The following is an 11,493-nucleotide window of genomic DNA, read 5'->3' as shown; positions in this document are numbered from 1 at the left end:
AAAAATGCCTTCAGTTCCAAGGATGACAACCTCGCCCCAGCCCAGCATCTGCCCGGGGAGGGGAGCGGGTGGGAGGTGACGGTCCCGAGGTGTCTGTAGACCCACAGTGACTCTCCGTGGATGTCTGCAGCTACTACAGATGAGGCTGGTGCCTGATTTGGAAGGAGGAGGGATACGGAGGGCAGTTCCAGCCTGCCAGGGAAGAGACGGACGGGGCTGGAGACGCCTCTGCCGCTCCTCCCCACACATCCCGAGCACCCCGAGCCTGGGAGCTCACCCTTCCAGCCGGGGATGCAGGAGCCTTCCTGATACCAGCCACTCCACAAAGTCTTTTCCCTGACGTTTCGGAGGCTTTGGGGGCAGAAATTTTGATGACCTCGTTTGCCAGGTAGGCAGAGTTTTCCTTTCTTTGTACAGCGGTCGTGCGGCTATTTACTACTGATGGTTCTCCAGCTCAGAAGAGAAGAGCCAGCCTCTGAAATCCCAGCCTGTGCCCCTGAGGCTGCACAGCCACTGCTGCTGCTCACGGGCTCTCCAGCCTCATTTCAGGCACATCACATTCAGACAGTATCTGCTATAAGAGAATTTTTTTTTTTTTTTTTTTTTTTTCTGGTGCTTTTGGGTTGTTTGGGAATTTTTCCAAGAGTTTTCTTTCTACATGCTGTGAGCTACACACTCTCATCTGCCAGGGCCGGAGGTCTAGAAAATCCCCCAGGGAACCTGTTGAACTAAATTCTTCTCTGGGGCAACTAAGCTGAGTTCACCAGCTAACCAAATGTGACAGCAGCAGGAGGAGCACGGTACTCTGCTGCAGCTGTGCAGCAGAACTGATCTGCTGCACAATTCCTCTTCGATTCGGAATTTCAGAAGATATTCATTAGTCCAACCCGTGATTTGTGTCTCCTAGTTCTGCTGAGACACAGCACAAGCTGTTCATCAGCACAAGCTCCTCTATTTTGGGGGGTAACAGCACGTTAGGAAATGCCTGCGAGCTCATTGCGCTTGCCTCCTCGGGTCAGCTTTTTTTTTTTTTTTGGTAGCAGGGGTCTGCATGAGTGCTGTAAATGGAAGTTTCTGGCTGCCAGAGCCAAAGCTCCAGGGAGCTGCACGATGCCCCCCATCAGCCTTCCTGTGGCCTGGGCTTCCCCTGGCCGAAGTCCCAGGATAGTTGCAGTAGGAGAGCTGGAGAAGAACTGGGCTCCCTGCAGCTGTTGAGAAACTTTTCCCATGGGTAGTGTGTCCAGGGACTGAAAACTACAGGGCATGTTTGGGTAGCAACTGCGACAAACTGAAATTCCCTCTGCATGCAATGTGCAAGCCATGGACATGCAAACGAGGAAGAGGAGGTGCATTTATAAGAGCTTTTTTTTCCGAATGGGACACTCTTTGTTTTCCTGGTTTCATTTAATCTTGCAAACGTTTGAATGGAGTAAAATGCTGCCTACACACACAGGTGGCACCACAGGCACTGCCCACTGGGCATGGCCATGAAAAAAGTTGGGACTGGCTCCATGTCAGAGCAGCAGTGCCATTTCAAACTTTATTCTGCATATGACATAGCTAGCACAGTTCTCCTTTCTTGAGAGGATGCAATTTTTGTGGCTTTAAATAAGCTTCTTGCAGGCAGAGTTAGCTTAGAGAGCAGAGCACCTGAATTTTTGTGAATTTGGAAACAATTTGCTCAGCTATAATAGGTGTTGTGGTATTGAAGGAGAAATACACAGTGGACCAGGAAGAACTAGAGAAATTTCAATGTGTCGGATAGGACAGACCATGGCTCTGCCTGGTCAGGCACTTGAGGTGCTTTCTAGTGCCTTAAAATCTGATCTATCTGATAATCAGATGTGAAAGCACAAATAAGTTGACTATAATTTGCACATCTGAAAGAGTCATTGCATGCCATTTGTTTGCCAGAATATTACATTTGGTTCCATTGCTCAGGGTGAGAAGAGCAGAGAACTCAGGTCCTCCTGCAAGACTACCATTTTTGCAGAGCTCTGTTTAGATAACTCCATATACTTTTGCAATTATGTGGGTAACAGCCAGGTCACCTGGGATCTGAGTGTGGGAGAAGCAGACAAGACCATGCGTGCATTTTTCTGTTGAGCACCTGAGGCATTAGGTAGGAGCATAGACCCTAATGCAGGGAGGATGGTACAAAGCAGTGCCCTCAAAATTTGTTCAGAGGACCCAAAACCACTGCTCAAGATTCCCTGTTGTTTTTTCTTTGTGTGCATCTCATGGGGAAAGAGATGCATCACTCAACAATACAATACTGAGAGAAGGAAATTTCAAGAGAAATGCTTGTAAGGCCTTGCTCCTAAAATACCATGGTCCTGCTGTTGCAGAGAGAGAAAGGTCAAGGAAGAACAGGATGGGCAGACCCAAGTATTCAAACGTAATCAGTAAGTTCCCAGTTTGCTCTTTCCATTAGTCCTCTGGACTGTCAGTGCTCAAAAATTCTCTTCAATATCCAGAAAATACAGTAGTCTGAAATACACCCTTTTGCTGGTGAAATCCGAGCCTTCCATTTGAGCATTTTGCCTCAGGAGGTGGAGCTTTAAGGAAAATACCAAATGTTATGAGATTTGTGAGAGAATCATAACAGCTGATAGTGCTCTGAGGATGACAAAATAGGCACCATCAACCACCCAGCCTTGGAGACCCCTTTAGGTGGGGAGAGGGGCCTCCCCCCTCTATGTCCACTCACTGTTAATGACCAGGTGGGATGCTGGTATAGCAGAAGGCTAACGTAGCTCAAGGCACAGAGATCCCCTCTGATGGAGACAAGAGTGCCTGTAACAGAATGAAATAAAGGAGACTGCATGCAAGAGGACCATAAAAAAGTGAAGTGTGTCCAGTGTTTTCAGCTGTCACTTTTCTGCCTCACCTTTCTGCCCATGTAGAGGCAAAGGCGATGGTGTCTTGTTGATCCAGTCCAAAGCCCTGAGGGCTGCGGGCAGGGACAGTCCTGTGCTAGCACTGGCCCTAGTTGCCCATGCAGTTTAACTGTTCCTCGCAGCTCTGCCTGGGGAGCAGCTCTTCTGCACAGCTCCTTTCCCACCCACGCACACATGGCGGGAGGGAGGTGGTTAAACTCAGGACATGACACGGTGATCTGTGAGTCAGACACTTGGCCAAAGCCTCCTGTGCTCCCAGCCTCTCCCAAAGCTGATGTCTCCAGCTTCCTCAGCTGTCACAAAAGACTGGCTCTAAAATGGTGCTGTCTGAAGGCACAAAGCCATTGTGTCCTATAGAAGATCAGGACCTTCTGCAGCTCTGCTTTGTAGAGGGCAAACAAGATGAGGGAAGTCTGTAGTAAGGCTAGAGGGAGAAAGTCTTGATCTTAACTAAAACACCTCTTTAGCATTAAAGTAAGTATTTTATCCTTATCATAGCCCTTCTGTTTTCTGCAGCGCAATGAAAATTGAGCCACACTGACCTAAGCAGGGACTTCACGAAGCCACGGTCAGGTCTCTTTGCAAACAGCTGTGCAGCCTCTCTGAGCTGGAGGGGGAGGAAAAAGACCCACGAACTACTTGGTAGGGACATTTGGGTGCTGAGCTGGAGGCATGTGAGAGGCCCTTGATGTCAGAGGGTTTTGCTGAGCTGTGTCTGTGAAGCACCTCAAGTTGGTGTTCCTGAGGCTTTTGGATCTCTTGTCCTATCCATCCAGGACTCCCTATCTAAAATCCAGCCTGAGCACTGGCTCTTGCCAGCTTGTTAGGATATGCACAAGCCTTAGGAAGGAGGAAGACTGTTGTAAAGATGTCAGTGGCACTGATACAAACTGGTCTTTCCAGCATAAACCAGTTTGCAGAAACCTGTGATGCACTGCAACTTGCAGTGTGAACTGGAACAGGACGTATCCCACCAGGAAGTAGCCGGTCACCATGTGGAGAGAGGACTCTAGAGAGATGCAGGAGGAGCTGAGCTGTCTGTATTCTTCAGGTAATGCTGTTTCTCATGCAACTGAGGCAGCAGCTCAGCTGCATTACTAACTTGCCTTCCCCCTGCACTGCCAACTCAACGAAACACACTCTCACGTCCGTTCAAGCCTTGCATTCTTCTAAGAATTGCCCCAAAAAGCCATTCAAGGAAGAGGCTCTCTTTCTGGACTGGACAGACCTTCTTTTCATAACAGAGATCACACATAGAATCATAGAATTGTAGAATCATTTAGGTTGGAAAAGACCTTTAAGATCATCGAGTACGACCATCAACCATGCCCACTAAACCATGTCCTGAAGTGCCTTGTCTACACACTTTTTTAATACCTCCAGGGATGGTGACTCAACCGCTTCCCTGGGCAGCCTGTTCTAATACCTGACAACCCTTTCAATAAAGAAATTTTGCCTAATATCCAATCTAAACTTCCCCTGCCGCAACTTGAGGCCATTTCCTCTCGTCCTAGCTCCAGCCACCTGGCAGAAGAGACCAGCACCCACCTAACTACAACCCCCCTTTCAGGTAGTTGTAGAGAGCTATAAGGTCTCCCCTCAACCTCCTCTTCTCTAAACTAAACAACCCCAGTTCCCTCAGCTGCTCCTCATAAGACTTGTGCTCCAGGCCCCTCACCAACTTGGTTGCCCTTCTCTGGACGTGCTCCAGCAACTCAATGTCCTTCCTGTAGTGAGGGGCCCAAAACTGAACACAGTACTCGAGGTGCGGCCTCACCAGTGCCCAGTACAGGGGAACAATCCCTTCCCTGCTCCTGCTGGCCACACTATTTCTGATACAGACCAGGATGCCATTGGCCTTCTTGGCCACCTGGGCACACTGCCGGCTCATATTTAGCCGGCTGTCAACCAGCACCCCCAGGTCTTTTTCTGGCAGGCAGCTTTCCAGCCACTCTTCCCCAGGCCTGTAGCGCTGCATGGGGTTGTTGTAACCAAAGTGCAGGACCCGGCCCTCAGCCTTGTTGAACCTCATACAATTGGCCTCGGGCCATCAATCCAGCCTGTCCAGATCCCTCTGTAAGAGCCTTCCTACCCTTGAGCAGATCAACTCTCCCTCCCAACTTGGTGTCATCTGCAAACTTACTGAGGGTGCACTTGATCCCCTCATCCAGATCATTGATAAAGATATTAAACAGAACTGGCCCCAGTACTGAGCCCTGGGGAACACCACTTGTGACCCGCTGCCAACTGGATTTCACCCCATTCACCACAACCCTCTGGGCTCACCCATCCAGCCAGTTTTTTACCCAGCAAAGAGTACACTTGTCTAAGCCATGAGCCACCAGCTTCTCAAGGAGTATGCCATGAGAGACAGTGTCAAAAGCCTTACTGAAGTCCAGGTAGACAACATCCACAGCCTTCCCCTCATTTGCTAGGCTGGTCACCTGGTCATAGAAGGAGATCAGGTTGGTCAAGCAGGACCTGCCTTTCATGAACCCATGCTGACTGGGCCTGATCCCGTGGTTGTCCTGCATATGCCATGTGAGCACACTCAAGATGAACTGTTCCATAATCTTCCCTGGTACTGAGGTCAAGCTTGTAGTTCCCTGGATCCTTCCTCCATCCCTTCTTGTAAATGGGCAAGCCTCCAGTTGTCTGGGACCTCCCCCATTGACCAGGATTGCTGATAAATGATGGAGAGTGGCTTGGCAAGCACCTCCACCAGCTCCCCCAGTACTCTTGGATGGATCCCATCTGGTCCCATAGATCTGTGAGTGTCCAGATGGCATAGTAGGTCACTAACTATTTCCTCCTGGATTATGGGGGATAGATTCTGCTCTCCGTCCTTGCCTTCCAGCTCAGGGGGCAGAGTACCCTGAGGATGACTGGTCTCACTATTAAAGACTGAGGCAAAAAAGGCATTAAGTACCTCAGCCTTTTCCTCATCTCTGGTGGCAATGTTCCCCTCTGTATCCAATAAAGGTTGGATATTCTCCTTGGCTCTCTTTTTATTGTTAACATATTTGTAAAAACTTTTTTTCTTGTCTCTTACAATAGTGGCCAGATTGAGTTCTAGCTAAGCCTTTGCCTTACTAATTTCCTCTCTGCATGACCTAACAAGATCCCTGTACTCTTCCCGAGTTGCCTGCCCTTTCTTCCAGAGATGATAAACTCTCCTTTTTTTCTTGAGTCCTAGCAAAACCTCCTTGTTCAGCCAGGCCGGTCATCTTCCTCAGTGGTTTGTCTTGCAGCGCATGGGACTAGCCTGGTCCTGAGCCATTAAGATTTCCTTCTTGAAGAATGTCCAGCCTTCCTGGACCCCTTTGCCCTTCAGGACTGTCTCCCAAGGGATTCTCTCAACCAGTGTCCTGAAAAGTCCAAAGTTTGCCCTCCGGAAGTCCATAATGGTGGCTTTGCTGACCATCTTCCTTGCCTCACTAAAAATTGAGAATTTTATCATTTCATGGTCGCTAAGCCCAAGACGGCCTCCGACCATCACTCCTCCCACCAGTCCTTCCCTGTTTGTAAACAGTAGGTCTAACAAGGCTCCTCCTCTGGTAGGCTCACCTACCAGCTGTGTCAGGAAGTTATCTTCCACATACTCCAGGAACGTCCTAGACTGCTTACTCTCTGCCATGTTGTATTTCCAGCAGACGTCTGGAAAGTTGAAGTCCCCCACAAGAACAAGGGCACATGATTGTGAGACTACTGCCAGCCGCTTGTAGAATGATTCATCTGTCTCTTCAGCCTGGCTGGGTGGTCTATAACAGACTCCCAGCACAATATCTGCCTTTCTGGCTTCCCTCTCATCCGTACCCATAAGCACTCAACCTTATCATCACAATCGTGTAGCTCTGTACAATCAAAACACTCCCTAACATAGAGAGCCACCCCACCACCTCTCCTTCCTTGCCTCTCCCTTCTGAAAAGCTTATAGCCATCCATTGCAGCACTCCAGTCATGGGAGTCGTCCCACCATATCTATCCTGCTGCACAATGGCTTCCAGCTCCTCCTGTTTATTGCCCATGCTGCATGCATTGGCATAGATGCACTTGAGCTGGACTATCGATTCCACCCCCATCATTGGCATGCTGCCCCCAGGCTCATCTCTGGTGAGCCTAGTGTTATCCCCTTCCCCCTTCAAAGCTAGTTTAAAGCCCTCTCTGTGAGGTCCACCATCTCATGAGCGAGAATCCTTTTCCCGCTTTGAGATAGCTGGACTCCATCTGTCACCAGCAAGCCTGGTGCTAGGTAAACCTCCCCTCATGCCCCTCTTCGGTTTGTGTTGATTTGATCACCAAGCAGAAAAACATCTATGGTCTGTGTGCCATCAAGGGGCCATGGTGGTTACTGCTATTGTCCTCTAGACATAAAGGCGAGCGTTGCCTCTTCCTCCATGTTCTTTGCTGTTTATAAGTTTCACTTGGGTTTTGTCTGTGAATATCTTTTCATATCCTGGCTTCCTCTGAACACATATATACATTCGCAAGAACTTTTCAGACTAGATCTCTAACTCTTCTGCTGCTTAAGTTATCATAACCCTACACAGAATATATTCTCATGTGCAGCTGGACCTTGGAGGCGCAGTGGTGGGTTGAATGCTAAAGACATGCACTTCTTCAAGTGCTTGTTTATTCATCCCTTCACTCCACGGGTTGTGCAGGCTACAAAGCAGCACTGTTAAGCAAGGGATTTTGTACGCTTTTGGTATACACAGGCATCACCACACCCACATGGTGAGCTGAAGTTGGAAAGGACCTGCTGCACACCTTCACTGGTGGTCTGGCTAAGCAGGTGAAGAGAGGAGCATGGATGCTTATGTCTGCATGGATGCCTATGTCTGCATGGATCAGGGGTGATGGAGCCAATGTGGGCATGGGGCAGCCAGACACACACCTGGAGAGAAACCATGAAATCAGAAGATCCTGATGCACTGTCAATAGCTCTATCACCTGATCCCTCCCTTCAGACTGACAGAGAAGCTAAAGCAGTTTTAAATCATTCGCCCATACCGCAACAAAGCTAATTACTTAGTTTTCAAGTCAGTACAAAAATCTACATTAGTCACCCAGTGATGTGTCATGGTGATAGAGAGGTCTTGTTTTTCACAGACAGGGTTTACAAGGAGCTTTGTGTCTTCCCAGCAGAGCTAGGAGATTGTATATTGTGCTTAACATGTAACTTGTGTTTTCCCACAGGCATCTAAATATCCAGAGGAACTGCTGAGATGTTCCAACAAGCCTTTTTTTCCACTCTCCTTTGTGTGGCTCTAGTTCCTCTCCATGCTCAGTTTGATGGGGATCCTGGAGATGTCAGTCCTACCTCCTGTGCAGGTATTAACCAGATAATTTGGGTGTCTCTCTCCTTTGTAGGCAGCAATTTCACCAAAAGCAATGGCCATGCTTAGGTGTAGACCCTGCTCAAAAGGAACTGACAGTGGCACATTACACATCTCCTGCCCCTTTGCACTCCTGGGCAGTGTCCTGGGGTAGCAATCCATCTGTAGGGAACACCATCCTCCACTGAAACTCCCATTTCTGGGTTTGCACTGGAGTGCAGAGAGGTAGAGACTGAAGAGCTGGGGTCTGCCAGTAGTGGCTTCTCCCAGCTGACACAGTATTAAATACCAGTCAGTCAATTGCCAGAGTTCAGCTCTGTATCTGACATGAGAGAATAGTACATTTTTAATTTGACGATTTCAGCACTTTTCAGTTACGGTGTGGAGGAGGTGATTTACGTGTCCAGCCTGACTTTTACAAAAAATGGCAAGATTTTCAAGATTGATTCAATAGCGACCAGATCTTTGAAGTCCTAGACACTGGAGAGTTGTCTGACACAGATGTGTCGAACATAGATGTTACTGCTAGAGCTAAGTGGGACTTGTGCTTTTTCCGGTATCGCAGTTGGGTACAATCTTTTTGAAAATGTTTATAAATCAGAGAGAAACCAGCAGCCTGGTAGGCAGGGCATTCACTTAGTTCAGGAGAGCAAAAGTCATACTGTTGCTCCTCTTTGTTCAAACCTGACTCTTAGTACTCAGTTTCCTCATTTCCTCCAACCCAGGTGGAAATAACTTCTGAATAATAAGAGTTGCAACACCCTCACAGGAGGCTGAACCTTGAGCTTCGTGCTGTGGTTTGCTCTCTTCACAACTCTATGTGCTGTCCTGTATGTGCTGTCTATATATGCTTCTCAGTCCAGGTTTCTGGGGGACAGTGAAGGGGGTGCAGCAGTGCATGAAGTGTTCTGACATGGTCTGAATAATTGTCTCCATGCAGAAAAGAGGAACTGCCCCATCAATGTGTACTTCATCATTGACACCTCAGAGAGTGTTGCTCTGCAGACTGTGCCTATCCAGAGCCTCGTGGATCAAATAAAGCAGTTCATCCCTATGTTCATCAATAAACTGGAGAGTGAGCTCTACCAGAGCCAAGTCTACATCACTTGGCAGTTTGGTGGACTTCATTACTCGGATGTGGTGGAAATTTACAGCCCTTTAACGAGCAGCAAAGACATATACCTCACCCGTCTACTTGCTATTAACTACCTTGGCCGGGGCACCTTCACGGACTGCGCTATCTCCAACATGACGGAACAGATTCAGACCCAGATGGCCTCGGGTGTGAACTTTGCAATAGTCATCACCGATGGCCATGTCACTGGCAGCCCCTGTGGGGGGATGAAGGTGCAGGCTGAGAGGGCACGAGACATGGGGATCAAGCTCTTTGCAGTGGCCCCCAGTGAGAATGTCTACGAGCAGGGACTGCGAGAGATCGCCAACCTGCCACATGAGCTGTACCGCAACAACTATGCCATCACACAGAAAGACACCCTGGAAATCGATGAGAACACCATCGATAGGATAATCCAAGCTATGGTACGGAGTGCCACCTGAGGTGCAGGGAGCATAACGGGGGGGGGGGAGGGGGACAAGAGAAGCAGCGCATGGATGCTTTCTGAGAGGCCCCACAGTGGGTTTTGGCAGGGATCTAGAGAGCACCTCTAACAGGGAAAAGCCTCCGTTTTGTTTCTCTTCCTTTTCTATGTCCTTTTAGCACTTATGGGCCAAATGAAGTCTCGAGCATCTCTGGTTTCTCTGGTTAGGTGCTCCACCAGGGCTCCTTGGTTTGTGCCTCTGTTCCCTGGCTTGTCTGGACAGGCTACCACCCTAGTCCCGGCTCTTGCTCAAGGCCAGACCCATACCCCAGCCTGCTCCCCATCCGGGGGTGTGTGGAAGAGTGTGCAGCACCGAGACGTGTGCTCACCATCAGCATGGTCTTTGAAGCCCCACCTGTGAGACACTGTTAAACAGGGACTCTGCTGAGAACATCTTTAAAGCCACAGGACCTTTACCACCTCCTCTCCCTTACCATCACACACACTTCCAAGGGTGTGATGCTGTTTTTGTCTGGGGGCTGACCACCTTAACTGATTCTGTTTATCTTGTTTTCTCCTTTGCAGAAACACGAAGCCTATGGAGAGGTGAGTGAGCAGCATCTTTATACCCTTGCCACAGGACACAGGTTTAAGTTGCCTCTCTTAGAGAAGAGCAGCTCATACCCCAAAGTAGCAGGCCAGATCTTGCAGTGAGCTGCATGGGATGGTTCTCTGCCTGTCTGTGGATCAGTGCAGAGCTTGGGAATCCATCTCCTTACACAGTGGTTAAAATGGCATACTGGACTCTTCACTTTCTGCCTCCCCCTTATCTGCAATGAATTCAGGTCTATTGAATAGACTCATTTTATCACTTTGGAGGCAGGTTTTGTAGGGGCTCTGCAAGCTGAAGTTTCTGCCCTGCTGCTGTCATATGGACAGGGTTTGGCACACATAGGCAGGAGTGTGCAGAGCGGTGCTCTAAAGAGCATGCACACCCCCTGATGGCCCCAGAAAAGCAAGTCCACACGACCTCGCCTGACACTTAGCAGTCCTGTTCTTTCAGTTTGCGCCCAGAGCCAAGCCATAATGAACATGCATGCGGCAACATTCTGCTTTTAATTTACAAGCAGCATTTTTCTGCATGCTTGTTGCTGCCTCAACTCTGACTCAGCTCGAGCCATAGTAGTTTTTAGCACTGCAGTCGCAGGGGCAGGTGCGTGGAGAGCCATGGTGCAGAGCTGAGCTTCGGGTGCACACTGGCTCACCACATGAAGCAGCCAGCATGCTGCAGTGCCGCAGTTACACCTCCTGTTTAATTTGTATTTCAGTGCTACAGGATGAGCTGCCTGGAGATTGCAGGTCCGCCTGGTCCCAAGGGATACCGAGGGCAGAAGGTAAGTCTCCCTAACCTGTGGGAAGAGGATAATGCCAGTAGCTGCCACAAACACTGCAGGACACCCTAGATCCCACCTCAGCTGCAGCAGCCTTCACAGGTGTAGCACCCAGGTGGGAAATAACTCCCCAGCATGTCTTGGCCCTGGGATGCTGCTGTGCTGCAGGGAATGGAGCACACAGCCATGTGTGCCAAGGCTGATGCGTTGACAGCAGTGCAGAGAGGCATCCAAGCATCAGCCGTGCCAGCCACAGCTGGCATCTTCAGCACCTGAGAAAAACAGGAGTGAGGCAGCAGCTGTCTCCAATTCTCCCATCCTCAAG

The 11,493-nt window shown here is 49.3% G+C and overlaps 1 protein-coding gene across 2 annotated transcripts in view; it reads left to right on the top strand.

Moving 5' to 3' along the window:
* The first annotated feature begins 202 nt into the window (after positions 1–202).
* Positions 203–11,493, top strand: part of COL6A2 (collagen type VI alpha 2 chain) — a 31,713-nt gene continuing 20,422 nt past the window's right edge. For both annotated transcript variants that reach the window (XM_049806218.1, XM_049806227.1), the window contains exons 1-5: positions 203–388; positions 8,100–8,234; positions 9,180–9,778; positions 10,363–10,383; positions 11,106–11,171. In XM_049806218.1, coding sequence (XP_049662175.1) covers positions 8,129–8,234; positions 9,180–9,778; positions 10,363–10,383; positions 11,106–11,171 — 792 coding nt within the window. In that variant the 5' untranslated portion in view covers positions 203–388; positions 8,100–8,128. The remainder of the gene's footprint in view (positions 389–8,099; positions 8,235–9,179; positions 9,779–10,362; positions 10,384–11,105; positions 11,172–11,493) is intronic.

Source organism: Accipiter gentilis, chromosome 1, assembly GCF_929443795.1.
Source record: "Accipiter gentilis chromosome 1, bAccGen1.1, whole genome shotgun sequence".
Classification (NCBI taxonomy): domain Eukaryota; kingdom Metazoa; phylum Chordata; class Aves; order Accipitriformes; family Accipitridae; genus Astur; species Astur gentilis.
This window is presented reverse-complemented; position numbering and strand designations above follow the sequence as displayed.